Source organism: Clupea harengus, chromosome 21 (genome assembly GCF_900700415.2).
Source record: "Clupea harengus chromosome 21, Ch_v2.0.2, whole genome shotgun sequence".
Classification (NCBI taxonomy): domain Eukaryota; kingdom Metazoa; phylum Chordata; class Actinopteri; order Clupeiformes; family Clupeidae; genus Clupea; species Clupea harengus.
In genome coordinates, this window is record NC_045172.1 from 2,969,334 (window position 1) to 2,991,108 (window position 21,775).

Consider the following 21,775-nt stretch of genomic DNA (forward strand, 5'->3'; position numbering starts at 1 on the left):
CACGAAAGGCTGCTGGCCCTGATGGCATCCCTGGACGGGTGCTCAGGGCCTGTGCTGGGCAGCTGACTGAGGTCTTGACTGACTTATTCAACCTGTCACTGGCCCAAGCAGCTGTCCCCACGTGCTTCAAGACCACCTCCATCGTGCCGGTGCCAAAGCACTCCAAAGCAGCGAGCCTTAATGACTTTCGCCCAGTTGCACTCACTTCAACCATCATGAAGTGCTTCGAGAGGCTGGTCCTGGCTCATCTTAAAACATGCCTACCACCCACACTGGACCCCCTCCAATTCGCCTACCGCCAGAACAGGAGCACGGAGGATGCCATCTCCACGGCACTACACTCCGCCCTTTCCCACCTGGACAACAGTAACACATATGCGAGACTGTTGTTCATAGACTTCAGCTCTGCATTTAACACCATAATCCCCTCCAAACTGATCACTAAACTCAGTGATCTAGGCATCAACACCTCCCTCAGAAACTGGATTCTGGACTTCCTAACCAACAGACCCCAGTCTGTCAGGTTAGACAACAACACCTCCTCAACCCTCATCCTGAACACTGGTGTCCCACAGGGCTGCGTGCTGAGCCCTCTCCTCTACTCCCTCTTCACCCACGACTGCACAGCTGTACATGGTTCTAATACCATTGTAAAGTTTGCAGACGACACAACGGTGATTGGCCTCATCAGCAACAACGATGAGTCGGCCTACAGGGAGGAGGTTCAGCACCTGGCAGAGTGGTGTGCCAATAACAACCTGGCTCTCAACACCAAGAAGACCAAGGAGCTCATTGTGGACTTCAGGAGGACCAAAGGTGGCGCACACACCCCGATCTGTATCAACGGGACGGAGGTGGAGCGTGTCGCCAGCTTTAAATTCCTGGGTGTCCACATCTCCGAGGACCTCTCTTGGACCCTCAACACCTCAACCATAGTCAAGAAGGCTCACCAGCGTCTCTTCTTTCTGAGGAGATTGAAGAAGGCCCATCTGTCTCCTAAGATACTGGTGAACTTCTACCGCTGCACCATTGAGAGCATCCTCACCAACTGCATCTCAGTCTGGTTTGGCAGCTGCTCTGTTGCGGACCGCAAAACACTCCAGAGGGTAGTGAAAACTGCCCAACGCATCACTGGCTCCCCACTCCCCACCATCGATGCTGTCCAGCGCAAGAGATGTCTGCGGAAGGCGCGCAGCATCGAGAAGGACAGCTCCCATCCCAACCACAGACTGTTTGCCCTCCTCCCCTCAGGGAGGCGCTACAGGGCCCTCCGTTCCCGGACCAGCAGGCTCAGGAACAGCTTCTTCCCTGCGGCTGTCACCCTGTTGAACTCTGCACCACGGTGATAGTTCCCCCTGGCTACCCCCTCACACTCCTTCCTGTATTCCCCCTCTCTACCCTGGCTTGACTGCCACACACCTACCTCCAGCCACTGAACATTTGCACTAAATTGTTCATTGTATATATCTATTTATGTTAAATTGTTGTCATCCATATTCATCGTACTTATATCTTATCATGTCTCCTACCTCATTTATAACTTATAACCTCTACTGCCACCTTCACCTGTACTTCATCTGCACTTTACACATATCTATATCACATCTGCACTAATCACCTTTATTGCTGCTCATGTTCTTACTGCTCATACCACTTATATCTTATGTCATACTGTATATACCATATTTATCTATATTTATATTACCATTTGCACATACTCTGCACTCTTCTACTTTGCACTTCTGGTTAGATGCTAACTGCATTTCGTTGCCTCAGTACCTGTACTCTGTGCAATGACAATAAAGTTGAATCTAATCTAATCTATCTAATAGACTTGTCCGCACAGAGTGACTCATGGATAGTCTCACAGACAGCATTCTGCTACCACCTAGTGGACATATTTGCTATGATGAAGGGCCGATCGATGATTTATATTAGACATTAGAACAGAGATTAATTGTGCATGAAATTATCATGAACATTTTCAATATAATAAAAATAAAGTCACATTGTTTCAGCTGTTAACATCCCTTGAAGGTAAAAGTTGGTCGTATGCAGCCTGCTGAGAAATGATCTTATGAGGAGCAAAACGAACAGAAGCACAGCAAAACAGCAATCCAAGCTCATGCATGAAACGCAGAAAACAAATGTTGCCATGTCCCAAACAGAGTCTTACTGAACTTGCTGAATCATTCTTTGTTTATATCCAGCACACACTCTGAATTTAGATCTATAAAAGCAGTGAAAATGTATCAAGATTACAAGAGACTCCTTCTGGGCCTCCCTGCCTATGTGTCTGTGTCTGCAGTTAGAGACTCCTTCTGGGCCTCCCTGCCTATGTGTCTGTGTCTGCAGTAAGAGACTCCCTCCATAAGCTCCAGGGAATAGAGCCCAGTCCTTGATTGACAGTGAGGCCCCTCACAGCACCGTCTCACTGGGTAAACTGGAGTTGTTGCATAACCACTACAAACCTTCTATTCGCTTGAGGAGGGCATACTGAACTGATAGGATCTCAGCCCTTGACACACGGGTAGGGGGGCACAAACATGGCAAGACAAAATGGGGTGTTATTAGTTACCCTCGAAAGTTTCTCCAATTTTCACAAGTTGCCTTATTTCTGGCTATTGGCTGTATCGGAATGTTAAGCTATGGGGAGCCCTGTCACTCCAAATAACCCTTTAGCTAGCAGAGGTCGACAGAACCATTGTTACAGAAAGCTGACAGTGACTGGCACTAGGGTAGGGACAGATAACACCATCCTGCTCCACTGTGGAGGCACGATGTGAAAAGCTACCAGACTAACAGCAGAGGGCGCTGTGGCCTGCATTACACTCCACCGCACACACTTAGCATGCAGGTGCTGTTGCGAGGGGACTGAGCAGGATGTCATTGGGCTGGAGTAAGCCACCCTCAGGCTGAATCCCTGTCTGCCCACCATGACCGGGGAGGAGAGAGAGATACAGAAGCCCAGCTACAGGAAGAGTGAGTTTAGGAAAGGCACATCGAGGGAGAAAGAGGGAGAGGAAGACAGAGACGCCATAACAGGCAGGCTCACTTTCCGACGCATTTATCAGCTACTGCTGAGCAGGGAAACTGACAGGGAAATATTGCTTCCAGAGCAAGGCACAGCACCAACTAGTTGTAGTAGGAAGCATCTTGGGTGAGACTTGCCCATGTAAACACCTTGGTAGAGACTTGCCCAGGCATGTAAACTAGGCTAAGCGTATGCATGCTGGAGCTTCAGTGGCTCCCGTTCAAAGACTTGAGTAGCTGGCCTGAAACTAGGAGCAGGAGAAGCTAACTCCTCCATGGATTGTGGATGACCTGCCAGATGTCTCCAAATGACCGGCCATGGAAGCCCAGGCAACCAGCAGCACTCTGACAGGTAGCAGTGGGAGTCTGTGACGCTCCTTCACAGAGGAGCCTCTATTACCCATTGGATTTAAAAGCAGCACGGGAACTGAACCCCCCTCCTGTCAGTCTTTATTGCAAACAGTCACAGGAGAACTGGCACCCGACACCGCTACACCTGTACTCTCATCTCAGTTCAATTAAATTGAAGCCTCACTTTGCAGACGACAGCGAGAATGTGAAACGGTGCTCCTGAAAGTGCTCCGGAGGCAGCGCCAAACCTGTTTTATGACGCGGCAAAGGCAATACATTAAACACACGCGGAGTTAATCAACATTAGCGCACAGCTCATTTCCACCGGCGTTTAAAACAACGAGAAGGAGCGCTGCGCTGGGAGGCAAGATAATGTTTCTCGTGTTGTTCTGCTCGAGTCGTCTGGGGCTCCGCGAGCGAGCGAGAGCCACGGGCGTACAGTGACACAGCCGTTAATAACCCAGCGGTGGGTGAGGAGAGAGAGAGAGAGCCCCGGCGCGGCCGCTGACACATCGCAGCTCTTCCCACCTCTCAGAATGGCAGATAGCAGCCGGGCCGCCGAGGAGCTCCGGGCTTACGCAACCTGCCACGGAGGCGTTGGGTGGTTCAAGAGTGCTGAGGGACCCTGCCTACGCGCACACACACACACACACACACACACACACACACACACACACACACACACACACACACATTCACACATGAAGGCAGAGAACAAAATGAACAGCCAAATACATTCTTGGACTCATTCTCTGTTTTTCCTTCGCTTCCTCTCTCACACACATACTAACACATTCTCTAACTTTCTCCAACACGCCCACACCCTTTCACTTTCTCTCATAGACATATACTGCAGAAACACACATACACACCAGACACGTCCTCTCCTAAACCAGCTCTCCCTTTCTCTCTCAGCGTGTCCTTCTCTCTCTCTCACACACACACACACACACACATGCAGCAAGGCCATAAATACTGGCCGGATCGATGCGAGCTTCTCCAGCCCACTCAGTGAAGTGAGTTACTGCACCTCACCCCGAGACGCCAAGAATCCTCCCGCAGACTACAGGCTCCACAGACTGGCACTACGGCCGAGGCTCACTGCTGACATAAACAATATCTTTCCCCTCAAGGAAGACAGAGAGAGAGATAGACAGCAAGAGAGAGAGAGAGAGCAAAAGAGAGAAAGAGACAGAGAGGCAGCCGGGGCACCATTCTCAGTCCTTTCTCTATGCCCATCTACGGTCTCTCTCTCTCTCTCTCTCTCTCTTTCTCTCTCTCTGGGTCCATCATGCTCTTGCTGTACTTTAGCTGTCAGAGGCTAGGGACTGTTTGACAGACTCTGTCAAGTCTCTCCCAGGGCACTGCTGTGAACTCTCTCTCTCTCTCTCTCTCTCCCTCTCTCTCTCTCTCTCCTGGGCTGTATCTGTTTGTTTGGCCTCCCGCTTCATTCTGTCCTTCTCTGAGTCTCTTCTATGATGCAGGCTTCCCTGCAGTGCTGCCTTTCTAAAGGGGGTGCTAATTAACACACTCCATATGAGGTGTGAGTGTGAGTGTGCGTGAGTGTGCGTGTGTGTGCGTGTGCGTGTGTGTGTGAGTGTGTGTGAGTGTGTGTGCATGTTTGCGTATGTGTAAAGAGTGTGTATGTGTGGGGAAGCCTGTTGGGGGACAAGGACATTCGATCATGTCGGGGGCCAAATGCGTCAGCCATGTTGTCATTCTGAACATGTCTGCTGCCCTGAACAAGTGGCGCTCAGCCTCGGTATCTACTGACTCACACCAACACAGGCAGACTGAGGCGAGAAAGAGAGGAGCGGAGAGAGAGAGAGAAAGAGAGAGAGAAAAAGAGAGATAGGAGGGAATGTAAAAAAAAAACAGAAAGACACACAGATGGAGTGAGTCACTCTGATCAGACACGCTGAAAGGAGCTATCAGAGATGGAGGTGAAAACAGAGGAAGAGAAGGGAACAGAGAAGGACAGAGAAGGGAGGAGAGCAGACAGACTTTCAGAGAAAGCAAACGAGAGAGAGGGAGAGAGAAAAGGAGAGAGAGACAGTTCCAGAAATGAGGAGAGAGAGAGAGAGACAGAAATGAGGGGAGAGAGAGAGAGAGAGAGAGAGAGAGAGAGAGAGACAGAAATGAGGGGAGAGAGGGAGAGAGAGAGAGAGACAGAAATGAGGGGAGAGAAGATGCTGTACAGCCATGGGATAATTTCAAAGAGGAAAATGGGGCGCATGTGCTCGTTACAATAAGGCTCATGCATTATTCAGCAGCTGGGCATGAATGATTCAGCGCCGCGTCTGCTACCCCAGCCTCGTCCCCTCGGGTGCTCAAGGAAGAAGCGTGTGTGTGTGTGTGTGTGTGTGTGTGTGTGTATGTGTGTGTGTGTGTGTGTGTGTGTGTGTGTGTGGGGGGGGGTTAAAGACAGGGGGCCGTGGTGTTTAAATGAAGTGAAAGGTCCCATCTACCACATCTACCACACACTGTCAGCATGGGCCCCTGCTTAGGGACACGACCTCTGAAGGCAGGGCCTATCTGAAATGGTTCATCCAACTGTACCGACAGACCTTTAGCCGTCACGCAACCCGAGTAACAAGAGCTACCCCCTGCCTACATGGAAGCATTTTTCATTCAAGAGAAGGTGGATAGCCACCAACAGCACCACAGAACTATAAACACGTGTAGAGTTGAGGCCGTGTTGAACAGGAGTGAGGGTGTGAAGTTGTTGTCGTGACCTAACACTGATCATGGGCATTCGGTCACATTGGCCACAGGGCCAGACCGGGGCAGTGTGTAGACGCCTGGGGGGATAAGAGAGGGGCTGACAGCTTCTTCATAATGGGATGAAGATGAAGATGAAGGATGAAGATGACCACCCTGCACACCTGGCAGAGAGTGGTTGGCCTGTCTTTTCATTTGGTGAAGGAGGGGAGGGGGGGAGAAAGGACGAGAAAAGAACAAGACAGTGAGCGAGATGTGGCTGTGTTGCTCTTTGTCTGCCTAACAATGCCTGCAGTGCCACAGCCACCTTTGTGTGAGCCCGTCACAGGGCTGTGGGCGGAAATCAATTATACTACCCACAACCTCCGAACATTACTTGACAGGGTACAGAGCACCATGGCAACTCTTTGATTATGTGTGTGTGTGTGTGTGTGTGTGTGTTTCTCTGTGTGTGTGTGTGTGTGTTTCTGTGTGTGTGTGTGTGTGTGTTTCTGTGTGTCTGTGTGTTTCTGTGTGTCTGTGAGTGTGTTTATGTGTGTCTGTGCGTGTGTGAGTGTGTGTGTGTGTGTTTCTGTGTGTCTGTGCGTCTGTGTGTTTCTGTGTGTCTGTGAGTGTGTTTACGTGTGTCTGTGAGTGTGTGTGTGAGTGTGTGTGTGTGTGTTTCTGTGTATCTGTGAGTGTGTTTACGTGTGTCTGTGTGTCTGTGAGTGTGTGTGTGTGTGTGTGTGTGTGTGTGTGTGTTTCTGTGTGTCTGTGCGTCTGTGTGTTTCTGTGTGTCTGTGAGTGTGTGTGTGTGTGTGTGTGTGTGTGTGTGTGTGTGTGTTTCTGTGTGTCTGTGCGTCTGTGTGTTTCTGTGTGTCTGTGAGTGTGTTTACGTGTGTCTGTGTGTCTGTGAGTGTGTGTGTGTGTGTGTGCGTGTGTGAGTCCTCTGTGTTGGTGCTTCCTCCTTGACTGGATCTGCACAGCTGAGACACACATCTCTTCCTTGTAGTGGGAAGCTCTCTCTTGGCAGTGCCACCATAGAGGATGCAGCCTCTCTTGGCAGTGCCACCATAGAGGATGCAGCCTCTCTCTTGGCAGTGCCACCATAGAGGATCCAGCCTCTCTCTTGGCAGTGCCACCATAGAGTATCCAGCCTCTCTCTTGGCAGTGCCACCATAGAGGATCCAGCCTCTCTCTTGGCAGTGCCACCATAGAGGATCCAGCCTCTCTCTTGGCAGTGCCACCATAGAGGATCCAGCCTCTCTCTTGGCAGTGCCACCATAGAGTATCCAGCCTCTCTCTTGGCAGTGCCACCATTGAGGATGCAGCCTCTCTCTTGGCAGTGCCACCATTGAGGATCCAGCCTCTCTCTTGGCAGTGCCACCATAGAGGATGCAGCCTCTCTCTTGGCAGTGCCACCCTAGAGGATCCAGCCTCTCCATTCTCCAGAGAATATGTGCCCCATCCAGTGTTCCTCTGAGAACATCTTTGAGACCATGGCAAAGACAACTGCTACTCAATTGATGAACTAATATCATTTTTTGATGAATACCAAACACAGTAGACTCTAGCTTTAGTTTGTGTCATTTTGTTTTTGTTTTGTCTCATCTTGTATATGGCTTAATTTTATTCTTTTTCCAGTATTGTGCAAATCTGTGCTGATGTTTTACTGGGAAATAAATTACTGCACTCAGAGATTACAAGTAATTCAGATTCTGATTAGTTTTTGAGATCAGGGATTCGAGGCAACATGATGGTTTTGAGGGAAAATATATCTAGAATATGTCTGGAATACAGACAGCCACTCTGCCATTTTAAGCACAGGATCCTGTCAAATAAACCGGCATCCCATTCCCTGACACTTTCTTTACACTGGAAATCCCACAATCCCACCAGGGCTAGGGGCCAAAGGATTACGAACGGTGGTGTGAAATTCCCCAATGTTTCTCCCATATGCTACAGGCATGGATATTTTCCATGAACCTTTCACAAATTCCAAATAGCCTTGAGAACATTCCAGATCAGCGTGTGCATGGTCGTCACACTTCCTGAATCCCCTTATGTTCTTGGAAGGGGCCCTATCCTTACATATTGTAGGTCACAAGCCTTGGGCAGATAATGAGGAAACAACCACCCCTAATATCATGGCAGCAATTAAAACCCCTCTCATTCTTTCCAATGGCATTCTATGTGTCTTTCTGTGTACTGAACTGAACACACAAACACAAGCTAGACATCTAGCTAGTGTCAAAATATAAGAAAGTAATATCCTCTCTACGGTTGATCAGGCACCACTCCCTCCTGTTCCCTGGCTGGGGCACTGGGCTATGATAACCAGTGCTGAGCGGTGCGGAGCGGAGCTGCATTTGCTTGTTAATGTGTTCGTGACGAGACAAGCTCTCCGCTGTTCCCTCCATCTGGTCTGGTAAGCAGGTGGTGTTGGGAGAGGACGGGGGTGGGGGTGGGCTAGCATGATGTCACTTATCCTCGCACCTCTCTGCTACAGGTCACATAGAGCTGTGGGAAGAGGGTCACGTTGTGCCCCTTACCGCAAAAAGGCCTGGAGTGTAATGACACACTAATACCTTACTAATGCATAGTAATGCAGCATACCAGTGAGTAGGATAAGCACTTACACACACTTACATATGGGCACACACATACACACACACACACACACACACACACACGCACACAGAGAGAAATATGATTCCTAGTCATTAACGTCTGGAAAACCATCTGTCCCCTGTCACCCTCACACATATTCCTGACTTTCTGCACTTCCGATCGCTGCTGTCTGCTTCAGCTTCAAATAACTGCGCACAAATGTATGCAATACAATCATTATTTGATCATTCCTGGTAACACTAAGCTAATAAGTGAGTTAGTTTTAGCTTCCTCAACTTAGCATTCAACTCTTCCACATCTCCACTTTTACATTTGAGAACCGTCAATTATGGTCTGCCCGCTAGGTTGAGATTGGTAGTTGATTGGTAATGGACATGAACTTGTAGAGTTTGAACTGGCTGTTTCTATGCTAGTTTGCTCACTGAAACAGTTATGGGAAACCTTAACGATGGATAGGCACAGATTTACCAGTGACTCAAGAACTTGGTACAAATGCAGTAATGAGTAGGGATGTCACGAGAACCAATACTTCGGTACCAAGTCAATGCCAAAATTCTAGAGTATCTAGAGGTGTGTGTATGTCTGTGTGTGTTGGTTTATTGTGTGTGCAGCCTCTGCGGTTTTCTCACAGTCATCGAGCAACACCTGAGACGTTATCAGGGAGCAATACCTGAGAACCTTTAGGCATAGGTGATGTTTCCAATGTTTTTGGCCAGGTACTGCAACTGTCTGTGCTATGCTATTATTAAAAGCTGTATTTTTATGTTATAAATACTTGAAGGCTACATGCCACTGCTCTTTTTTTTGTAATGTTCGAATGTTTTAAATAAAGGAGTACATGGGATTTATTATTTTTGCTTTTTTTTTTTTTATCGAACTTGGCTATCTAGAATTGTGTAATTTCACTAGTATTGGTGAGGACATTTCTGGTATTGTGACTTCCCTACTGCAGAGGCGTTGCAGTTTTGGGTATTTGTTCCAAAGACAGCATATTTGAGCCTCAGATGAAGCTAGCTGACTCTTCTCACATCTATCAACCCTGTAGAGAGGCCCCCTCCTTAAAGCAGCGTCGAGCTCTAACAGCTCATGGATGATCCCCCGGTGGCCACCCAGACTATACTGAAGCGCGTCGGCAGGCGATTAAAACACAGCGCGCTAATGAACGCCGGGAGGATAAAAACAGGCAGTCTGCGTTTAAAACAAGAGCGCCCGACATCAACCAAGGCGTCCCGACAGAATAAAAGCCTCACTACCCCCCCACTGCTGCAACATGGCGATTGGGAGGAAACCAGCAGCGTGTTTTTTTTATTTTTATTTTCTCTCCCTGGAAGAGCTTGACAAAGAGGCTTTCTGGGGCACACAGGAACTGGTTGATCGGTAGAAGAATGAAAAAAAAGAAAGGAAGAAGAAAAGAAAGACTTTGATTCAAAGGGGGAAAAACACTCATCCCGCACCTCTTAGCATTTCAAATGAAACGCCCTGATCAAAGGCGGTGTTGTTCTGTCGTGCTAAAGAGCTAGCATGCCTTTGAAATCGATTAAAACACACACACACACACACAGACATCCACACACACACACACACACCCTCAGCAATTGCACAACTTCTTTTAATGACTGTGTGTGTGTGCTTATATGTTTCTTTCTCTCTCTGTGTGTGTGTGTGTGTGTGTGTGTGCTTACATGTTTTTTTCTCTGTGTGTGTGTGTGTGTGTGTGCTTACATGTTTCTTTCTCTCTGTGTGTGTATGCGTGCACGTGTGCATGTGAGTGTGCTTGTGTGTCTGCGTGTGTGTGTGTGTGTCTGCGTGTGTGTGTGTGTGTGTGTGTGTGTGTGTGTGTGTGTGTGTTGGAGGGGTTTGAAATACCACTGGGAGATACTGCTGTGATGACGTCTGTCAGATCTGTCTGCTCCCAGCACCCAGAGACACATAATAAGCCCATCTTCCCCTCCTCCCCAAGCAACCTTCACAGGATATCTTACTTTTGTCCTTCACCTCCCAAATGGAGCACAGTATTTCTGATCTTCAGAGAGGAAGGGAGGGAGGGAGGAAGGGAGGGAGAGAGAGAGAGGAAGCTATGACCCGTTTGACTGTTGTTCATTACTGTCTGACACAGTTGTTCCTTCCAATTAGGCTCTGCTTGCTCAGCTATGCCAATGGCAGCTACATGTGACACAGCAGAACACGCACGGGTGGGTAATCACTGTTTACAAATGCACTCAATTAAAAGGCTGACTGAGTTGAGCCCGCCCCATAGGCCTTCCACTGTCTGGAGGCTCTCTGGGGATTTGGGGTCAAAACAAACCTAATCTCCCAGTTTAACCTACATCATGCCTATCAGAGGGTGCTTCTCTGTCATGGTCCTGGGCACAGAAGTGGGTCAGGTGCACTGGCCTGTCTGCACCACCACCACACAGACAAGGGGTAATGAGGGACGAAAGGCACGAGGATGCCCAGAATGCCTCTGTTGTTTGTCTTGTTTTATTACAAATATATCATCTGGGGAGGAGTAATGACATCCTTTTGTGGAACCGATTCGGACTAATGCTTGTTTTCAAAAACCTGCACTGACATTGCAGGGACAAGGAGAGCTCGGTATCCATGGCAACAGTGAGACCCAAAACCCCTGCACCTCTTGTGTGCTGCCTCCTGTTCACATCAGCAGCAGTGAGTGCGTGATGCAGCCCAAGTTACCGACGGCTTTTGTGTCTGTGAGATGTTTATACCTTTGTCTGGTCAGGAGGGCTGATTAATGAAAACCTCAACAGAATTTAGCAGCGTTGTAAGGCCAATTTTCACAGAGTCTGTGCAACATAGCGTGTAACCTGTGTGATCCTTCCTATTGTTAGAAAGCGACATACGATCGCAATATTAGCCTTGGAGCTTTACAACTTTTGGTTGTTTTATAGCTCTCACAGCTTCATTGTGGTTTTCAGAATGCTGTTCTGCTCTCTCGCTCTCCTCTCCCCTCTTGCTTTGAGAGAAGTCCTCGTGTTGTTTATTCATTGTGGCTTGTTGATTGTTGTTATTCTCCCTCGCTCTTTTTTAGAGGTGTCCTGATATTGTTAATCGGGGCTGGTTGCCAGGAGCTTGATCCACCGAGCTGTGCTTCTGAGCGACACGGAGCCCATCGCCACAGCAGGAAGTCCCTGGCTCACGCTGCCCGAGACACAGAAACACGACACCTAACAAACAACAACAGGTGACAGGGGCGTCCTGACCGACGATCCCACAAACAAGAGGCATCTCATACCGCATGTGACCGATGCCTCTGCTGGCCTGGCACTTTCACACCCTGAGATGTGTCACCATTGCGCCATTCACCGGAGATCACCACCACCTCCACACAAAACACGGGGGGCCTCCCTCTCACAATAGGGGCCGTATGCTCCGTGCCACATAGCAGGTGTGGTCAGCAACAGCCACGAGGTCAACCAGACACCACTGTCATTATTGGGAAAGAATGGTGAAGGGTGAGGGTGGGGAGAGGGGGGGAATGAATCTCCATGGGTTAGTGGGGTTCTCTCTGGGGACCGAGGCTCTACTGTATCAGACATGGCAGCTGCCCCAGTCTGCCACTGGGCTCTTAAGAGCAGATAAGCAGATTACCCACTGGCCCCTTTCACCTCCCCTTTCTCTGGGCCACTGCGACCCAGAGCTAACAAAGCGGCCACAGTACAATGGAAGAAAGAGCACACAGTTTTGTTGGGCCTTTGTGCGGGACAATCTGGGTTCTTTGCTCGCTGAGATTTTATGAGCGTTCAGATTCGATTTAAACTGCACCAAATTGATGGAAAGAAGTCGCCAGCTGAGATGCGGTGGTGCTAATAAGATCTACATAATGAGCAAATGATGGAGAAAGGTGTGGAGTAGGGAGCTGGTTGCGGTTGTGGTGCTGTGCAGTCGAAATCTTAATCGTTTCAACATGGAGGCTTGCGTTAAACTGAGACAAAGCACCTCAATATTTGTGTGGGTGTGTTCACTTCCATCCAGTGTGAAAATCCACAAGCACACACCATCTCCTGTTAGTAGACTGAAATAAAAAAGAATGTTATACCAAGGGTTAGCTGTGTAGAATACTGTATGCAATATCAGAAGTGTATATGTGTCTTTAAATGGAGCAGCCATAATGAGCTGATTGGACCCAAAACAAGCACACATTCATTAGCCACAGTGCTTGCTCTAGCACTGTTAATAACATCCATCAGTACCGGTACTCTTTACATTCCTGCCTTGCCTCGGAGAGCAGCTATTTATCTAAGGCACAGGGCTCACTGGACAAGACATTTAATGGCTTTCTGCACCTGTCGGGGGCAATGGCCAACGAACACAATGACCTCCAGCACATTCCTTCTGCACCTCCTGGTTACATCTACCATAAACTATATTAAAGAGAGAGGGGTGTGTGTGCGGGGGGGATGAGCTTCAGCTTCTCCGTGAACACAGAATAGTATGGCGGATTAACACACTTCTGTAGAAACAGACATCAGACAAGAAGAGACGTGGGCAAGGTGTGTCTCATTACTCTGGGAGTCGATCATGTGCGAAGCACGACACGGCCTCGGAAATGAGATCTCAAAGCATATGCTGGGACGAGGCGGCGGCGCGGGGTTAAGTCGGGGCAGTCGCCCAATCAGCGGAACCTTGACGTACACACCGCTGATTAATCACAAATGAAGCGGAGGTGGTTGTCTTCGTGGGTAAATAATGCCTTCTGAAGGGGGAGCAGATGTTTCCCAGTGTGTGTCTGTGTGTGTATGTGTGTTTACTGGTCGGTTGTGAACTTGTGAGCATGACAGAGAGTGAGAAAGAAAGAGAACAGGAGAGACAGTCATTTTCTATATATGTATGTGTGTATTGGGTTTAATGAGAGTCTAAGAGAGAGAGGGGGAGAGAGAGAAAGAGAAAGAGAGAGAGAGAAAGCAGAAGAAGAAGAAGAAGACCCACCGACGAAAGAAAGACGTGATGTTGTCAGTCCCAAACTGAGCGTGGCCTTGGGATACTGACGTTCCCAGCAGGAGCAGATGGACGAGGCCAGGCTCCTTTTTTTTGACATGCTGCTCGACAGCGCCGAAAATGAGACGGATAACGTGATGCGCCAAACCTCCCTTTACATCAGACCCTCATCAATCAGACCACCAAGGAGCCTCACCCCATTGCCCAGGCCCAGGGCACCACTTGCCTACAAGCCAAAAGCACCCCAGTCCTGCACCTTTCAATGATCACCAAAACACCCAGCTCTTAGCATTTAACAACATTCAAACATTTAATGGATGCTTTTCTTCCCCACAGCACCTATGGTACTCCATGAAGTAAGCACATTTCGTCTCAACTGTGGGTTGAACCCATGACTTTGGAATTGCTGCATGAGTTGAGGTGTACAAAGCAAGACTCTATTGGGTTGACTTGTTGGGCTTCTGTGGGATGAGCTATTGTTTACTCAACAAAGCAGCTAAACAGAAAAAAAGATCCAGCGAAAAGGTTTCATGTACACAGGTGGTGACAAAGACCTTAGATCCAAGACCAAATCTTTCTGAGCAGGGTGACTGACTGGCTACAACAAAAGCTAACCAAAGTTGTTGTTTTACCTGCGGACTCCATCCCAACCAAATATAGGAACAAAGTGGCAACAGCTCTTTTATTAGCAACCAAGAGCAGCAGAGGAACATTAGCAATAAACTCAATGGCTTTCTAGTGACTCTAGGAAGCAGGGGAAGTGTTCTTGGCATTCTGAGAGGCTCTTTGGTTTTGTGTGGAAATGTATGAGATGGTGAGTAAATAACATAACCAAACAATGGCACAATTAACTAGCCACTAGCCACCCACACAGGCGAGCTCATCTACATGACATATCAAAGCTACACATTGGCATTTAGCACCTCTTCTTCAGGCTGCTGGCTAATTATAGACCCGTTTCATTACCAGCTAGGTGTAGAATGGCCACAGCGGTGATTCCACTGGGATGCACCTCAGTGACCACTGGTCCCTGCCAGATTCCACTCCAGCTGCCTGGGCATTCCACAAACAGGGCCTAATTGTGTGTGTATTCCTCGCAGCATGTTGCCACCGCAATATTTTGAACTCTCACCTTTGCTTGACACTCGGAAGGAGGCTTTAATAAAAACCTGCCCTCCCTGGTTCACTGACAGGGCATGTCAGGTATGTGTCACGCATCCCCCCTCACGCGGTTGGTGTAGCATTGCAATCCCCACTCTGGCTGCACAGAGAGGCATGCGTGGCATTTTAAGCGTGTCGTAAGTTCTTCACGGGGGGCTTTTGCACATCCACGCTCCTGCAACAGCTACTGGCTTGATACATGACTCTTGAGGCTGTGTCTCTTTATTTTGTGTATATATCTTGCTTCCAAAGCCAGGCAACACATACTGCCAAGCCTCGGCTATCTCTTCCCTAGCTGCTTGCCACCACTGGGGACTTGCGTCTGGTCTGGGGTGGGTGCGCTAGGCCCCCTGAGTGTGGGGTACCTGGGTGGCGTTACAGAGCCTACCGGTAGCCTCAAGCAGCATATACCCCAGCACATACTAACCCCAGGCAGTCATCGCAGGCACCACTCACATGAGCCACCCTACCTTCCCCTGATGACTCAGACGAGGATAAGCTGAGCGTAGTTGAGACCGTCATCGCTGCCAGCATCACGGCCTCCCTTTCAAAACAGAAATGCGGTATGACGCATTCAACGCTGACCTGTGCCATGCTGTCTCACACAGAAGGACTGTTGAGGGTTACATTTCCATGTTTAAAGACACAAAAACAGTTATATCGGTCTTTTGTCCCTTTTTACCTTGCAGTTTATACATATCCATCCCATGCACAATTGGGCAATGTCACCCAGAGGCCCTGTTTGCTACACTCAGAGATTTTCCAAACTGCTCTGATTTCAGTTCTTTGGCTCTCTCTCTCTCTCTCACTCTCTCACTCCCTCTCTCTCTCTCTCTCCTCTTTACTGACAGCAAGACTCCCTTCGCTCTGCAGTGGCTGCCATGTTCATTAAGCTCGGCCTCCCAGAGGCCACTCTTTTTACCCGGTTTACAAAGGAGGCCTGGAGTTACTGGAGCAGCAAATGGGATTTAGGGAGGCCACTGATGGTGCGCTCCTCACCACAGAGGAGGAGGGATTAAGACAGCAAAGGGTCGGAAGGAAAAAGTCTGATTATGGGCTGTACAATAAACCAAGAGTTCTGTAGATCTGTAGAAGCACCAGAAACAACAAGGAAAAAAAGCTATGTTTAATAGATATTGGGACTGTATATGGTATATACACAATAATTACTAGCAAAGAAAAGTATTTATTCAATCCATTTAGATGTGTTTTTAAAAGGAATACGTGCATAGCATATGCTCTCCTAGCTTAGTACAGGAAAACATAAATTTGCCACTGAAATAATACACAGGAACAGGGTTTGGATTCAGATTCCAATCTTACTACGGGAAAGAGTCCACATGACTATCTTAGGATTGGCTTGGCACATTGGCTGTTTGCAGGGCTTGCAGGCTCGTGGCATCTGTCAACACACTGGTTCAGGCTGCCTAACATTTCCCCAAACACAGAGCTTAAAGGTACAGATTTAACAGAGGCCCAAGGCCAAACCCACTAAATTGTTTCCAAACTAACCCCTTAATGCGATCCATGCTAAATACACTGGACAGTCTCAGACAGCAACGAGGAATCCAGGCTGTGAAGATTAGCCATAGGCCTACTGTAGAGTGAAAAGATTTCACCAAAAAAGAACTGTTTCGGCTTAGCTGAGATAGCCTTTCCAACACCTCTCTAGGAGGTCACTGAGTCCAATTTCATTTCTCCTTTTTGGACCTTTTTAAGTTCCACTTCATCATTTGGAGTCAGCTTTTGCTGAGCAGAGACTTCCAACAACAATAAGCTGAAGAGGATAAAGTGTAGCTGCGCCTTTAATGAGCTTAATGAGACCAAGCAAAAAAGCCTCAGATACAAAGAGCATGGAAATGCAGAATACATTAACTAGAGCCCGTCGCATTATGCCACCGCACTCCGGTCATTAGTAGCTCCGCAGCCAGAGAATAAATTAGGCCAAGTCTGAGGGGCTAAGCAATTGTCTGGCACATAATGAAGAAACCACAGAGCTTCTATGGAGAATGGCAGTCTTGGCATCCCACTGCTGCATTGGGATGCCTCTGACGGAACATTGGCTTCCCCTCGACTCGCCAACCCAGTTAGATTACTTCTGTGATTTATAGACTCATTTCTGCCGATGTTTTTCTCTCTGCAATCAGCAATTCAGAGGCAGCGATGCTCCATCAGCCGCTGGGAACAACAAGACAGTTTTTCAAAATACTCGTGATGGCACGGAGCAATAAAAGAAGTTAATGGTTTCATGTTGATTCAAATGAGAAATGGGGGGAACCCTTTGAAGTGTAATTCTTCAGGTGTCCTCAAAGACAGGAAGCAGGAAGCTTCTACCATATGAAGTCTGTGCAGCTTTAGAGCTAAGTTCATCCAGTACATCTCCACAGAATTCTAAATCGAAAGCAGGAACTGACTTCATGCTAACTTGGACTTCTCCTAGCCCTTGCGCAAGGATTTATGTCCTTACTGCATGGCTCCTTGACTGTAGTAGGATGACTGAGGCATCGGGGGAGTTATATTAGGAAATCGAATGGGCCTGCCCTGGCTGCTATAGACACATGCCATTCCAACCATGTATCGATTACAGGCTTGGACTAAACAGATTGCCCAAAGTCACAGTGTCCCTTTGCAGCCATCAGCAACAAGTCTTGGCTGCTAGGCGGACACCGGAGCACATCCTGTGTAGTGCCTGGGCGTGAAAAAGATCAATCTACGGCCCACTGGCTCTAAGACATGTTGTGAAATGTTAGTTGGTTAACGCAACGTTGACTAATGACTCAGAATAGATTTTAAGGACAGACTTGCTGTTCGATACTCCAGCTGCTAAATCTTATCTGATATCATTTAGCAGCAACTTTGCCTAATGGAATGTGGCGAGTTACATTCAGAATAGCTGACTGTCATCTGTGATGTACACATTTAATCTTACTCAGTGATGCGGGTCATAGGGGAGGTGTCCTTGGGTAAGGTGTTACCTTTCTCTTCCAGTCTTGCAATCATCTGATCTGAAATGTGACCATGGTGGAACCTTCCAGGCCATCTTAACACTCTGAGTTTGAGTTTAAAATGTCTGATCTGTTTTGCTCTGGAGAGTTTCACTAACCTTAAGGCTTATTAAAGGCATAAACAAATGCAAAGGCAATGCGTCAGCATAAGACGACAGTACCTCTTAAATCAGACAGCGGATGATTTAACCATCTGAGTGTCATCTGTCTTGAGACATTCTGAGATGTAAGGGCTAAAATGACTTGACTATATAATTCAGACTTTATCTTTAGCACTTAAAATGTAGCTTAAAAACACATGGCGAGACTCGTAGCTCAAAGACACTACTGGGAGCACACTGGAGAGCTGTCACTGAGTGACAACTGCATTGGCCTTAAACAACCCCCCAGCCCACCCCCTTCTCTCTGAATGAAAAGCGCCGTTTTCTCATCCTGTCTGTTTATCTCTGCTATCCATCCCTTCCTGTGCGCCTCAGGATAGAGTGTGCGCTAGAGAGAGAAAAAAACCTTCACAGCACGCTGTGTTAAGATGGAGAGATGGACAGGAGCACATGACTCCCCTCCCCTCCCCTCCCCTCCTCTCCCATTCCCGTCCCCCCATTCACTTCCCCTCCATGTCTCTTCTCTCCTGCTACCCATCAGTTCTCTGGTCACCATCAATTGAGTCTGTTTCACACTGGGCAGATCCATGACTAAGTGAGGGGGAAGGCAGGGGTCAAGTGCCAAGCCGTTGCCTGACCACAGGGCAGAGTCATCCTCCCAGCAATAGATAAGAGCATGACATGTTCCAGAGAAAGGGCACTCAGTGTATGGCATTATGGATATTACTGACATACACCCAACAAAAGAAAAGTAGAATAATATGAAACATTATGAAAAATGTAAATGATTGTATGGTGTTTGCAATAAAGGGGACAAATGGGAATTGCACAGTAAGTAAATACACACAACCATCTGAGGTTTTTCAGCTGCAGGACAGTTTTTGGGCACCATTACATGGCCGCCGTGATAAATGAGGTTATTTCCCCTTTGTTTCATTCTCCCCTTGTCAATTATGGGAAGGATTTCCTTTGCCAATTATGTACAAGTACAAAGTCTTTTATCAGTCCCAGAGTACAGCTTGCTGCACTTGCCATTGGTGTTATTAAATCATGAGGAATTCCTTAGAGCATAAATCATGTAAAGAAATCCCCAGCTTCCCCTCTGATAACACTGCTAGTTCTAGAAGAAAGCACCCAGTGCATGTGTTATTTTCAGATTACTTTGGTACCAGGACAACACCCCTAGATTCTCTCGTTACTCCCAAATTTAAGTTTGTGGAGATGGAGTGCTTTTCTATCATGAAAGGCACAGCTGAGGATTTGGGTCAAACGCCATGCTGTTCGTCTGAGATCAGAGGCTGGTTGATATGGAGGCCTGGGTGGGAGGTATGGCTGGCCTGCCTCCACTACCAAAGCTCCAGTGAGTCACAGAGGCCATGAGAAAGATCTGGCTGTTCCAGATCCGCAGAGCACCACTCAGAGGCCGTCTTAATCCCTCTATCACAGCAATGCCTGATTCCAGCCAGTGTAAAAGCCCCTTACGAATGTCCTCGCCTTGATCTTAGCACTGTAGACTTACAGAGACCACACCATATCATCCTCTTGGCCTTTTATCACTGAAAGTTCTCAAGCTATCTGTCAGTACTCTGCTTGGTAATCGTGTTTTAAACCTAAACTGAGGCCACACAATCTCCACCATAGACCTCAATCATGCATGTATAGATTAAAGTAGTTTTGCATTCCCCACCATGGTCAAGTTCTGAACAACATGTTGAATAAGCACATCATTGCTGTCACAAAACACACATAGCCAAATCGTGATAAAATGAATCTCGTTTGAATGCATAATATGCAAAAAGATGCTAGAAATTCCGTAATAATGCTAAGCATAACTACATAGCCTACTCTTTCTATGAAACCCCGAAATGTAAGTATTGCAGTATTGTCAGATTTACTGAGTGCATGACACGAGAGGTGTCCAAACGAAAAGTAGGTGTGGCAGCTTTGCTTAGGGACTTCAGTGGTCTTACGACAGACACCTTACCACCTCATCATATGCCTGCTACGGTTAGCCATCGCAACATTTTCTGAAATACCAGGTAGCATCGGGGCGGTGCCGTTCAAGAGTTTGCAATTGTCGGTAAAATTCATTACCGCCATTCCTCGAATTGGCAACGCAGTATCCCTGAACAGCGTCAACCTTGCTTATCTGTGAGAAGATGCTGCCTGTCGACTCAGTAATATGCAACACAGGCTGACGCAGATAAAGGTCATGGAAAACACATTTTATAAATGTTAATGTTTTCTCAGATTTAAGGTAGATGCAAAAAGACGGCCTGCATAATGAAGATGCTGGTAATGAACTGTCGTCAGACTGAAGCTATATCGCCCAAGGTATTCGTGTCAATAATACGATATTGATGTGCAATTTATGCTACAAATAGTGCACTTCTGGAACATATAGTTCATATTCAACTGCCGTCCTTTAAAACGCTCATCCCTGTGCTACCATTATAGCCATGCACTTATTTTCCAGCACCAGTACCGCACAACACGCTAATATTCATCCAAAACGATAGAAACCTCTCACAGATGTATATAATTCCTGTTCACAAGCATTCACGGACTCAAAAATGTTGCAAATTCGCGGACGACTTACCCAAAACACGAAGGAATAGACGACGAGGAGCGTTTTGAGGCAGGTTATTACTGGTTTGGTCTCCATTCTCCTTGATGCCATGCTACAGTATGCGAAGCGCAGAATTTTCTCTAGAGTTGCGTTGCTGTGATTCTCCGCTGGGCTTCGTTCAACCGCTCCGTTGCAGTCTCTCACAGAGCAGTCGGTCTCAGTTTTCTAGCCAATGAAAGCACGCACAGCAACACAATCCTGCCCCCTGACGACGCCCTCTGTTGGCCTTTAATGATTGTAAAAAAGACCGTTTTTTTTTTCAAGTGAGCCCCGGTTCATAAACAGGTGCTTAATGTAGGACTCAGTTAGTTAAGTGATTTGAAATAAAATGAGCCAAAAGAATGTCGGAGACATTTAACAAATATTTCGGTATGTTTGAGTCTATACTAAAAGTAGCAATATATCACTAAATTCTTTCACATCAGACACTCCCTTTTGCAACCTGTTGCTTATAGCCAATGTATTTTACATTCAGTAAGCCCCACAGTGTGTGTGTTTGTGTTCTGTTACCTAGATTGAATGTAATCCATATAGCCTATGGCAAAGGGAAACATTTTGATGGATATTTCATTTCAGATTTTTCTAGTAAAACTTTAAAGCACAAGAGTAAAACACAGATCCAGCTCCTCCCTAAAATGTTATTGACAAGGAACCAGAGGAATGCCTAAGCTCATGTGGTTACTATATGAATGTGAAAACAGTTCACAAGGTGGCAACACAATTTGCATGTTGGTGCTCTAAATATAACTCTAGAAATTTGCAATCTATTGTGAAGCCTGTTGGGAGAGGTAACAGCTCTTTGCAATCACAGGAAAAAGGTCCTCAACTCCTACTTCATCAGTGTATCTAGTTTCATTAAAGATCATATACAAAAGCGCTGAATAAAACAGAGCTGACCCTGCTTTCACTGATTAAGATGTCCTTTATAATGTGACTTCTACATTGCTGAGAATGAATTGTGAATAGTGAATCATAGTGAACCCAAATGTTTTTTATTTCTAAGACACTTTACAAAAGGCAGTAGCCTTTTTTTGGCTTTTTACTTTCACAAAATGGCTTTTAGTTTGAAACCGCACAACCAATATGAAGATAAGACTTTGAAGTTTGACATTGTATGATTGTAAAAACTCAACACCCAAAGTCCTATATGCATAAAACACTTTCTAACTAAAATTTGAATTTTATGATTACATCATTTTTGGCAGTTT

The 21,775-nt window shown here is 47.1% G+C and overlaps 1 protein-coding gene across 1 annotated transcript in view; it reads right to left on the reverse strand.

The window, feature by feature from the left end:
- The window catches only part of tspan7b (tetraspanin 7b), a 32,779-nt gene extending 12,059 nt beyond the window's left edge, over positions 1-20,720 (reverse strand). Inside the window, exon 1 of the mRNA XM_012819734.3 lies at positions 20,538-20,720. Coding sequence (XP_012675188.1) covers positions 20,538-20,618 — 81 coding nt within the window. The 5' untranslated portion in view covers positions 20,619-20,720. The remainder of the gene's footprint in view (positions 1-20,537) is intronic.
- Between the last annotated feature and the right edge of the window lie 1,055 nt (positions 20,721-21,775).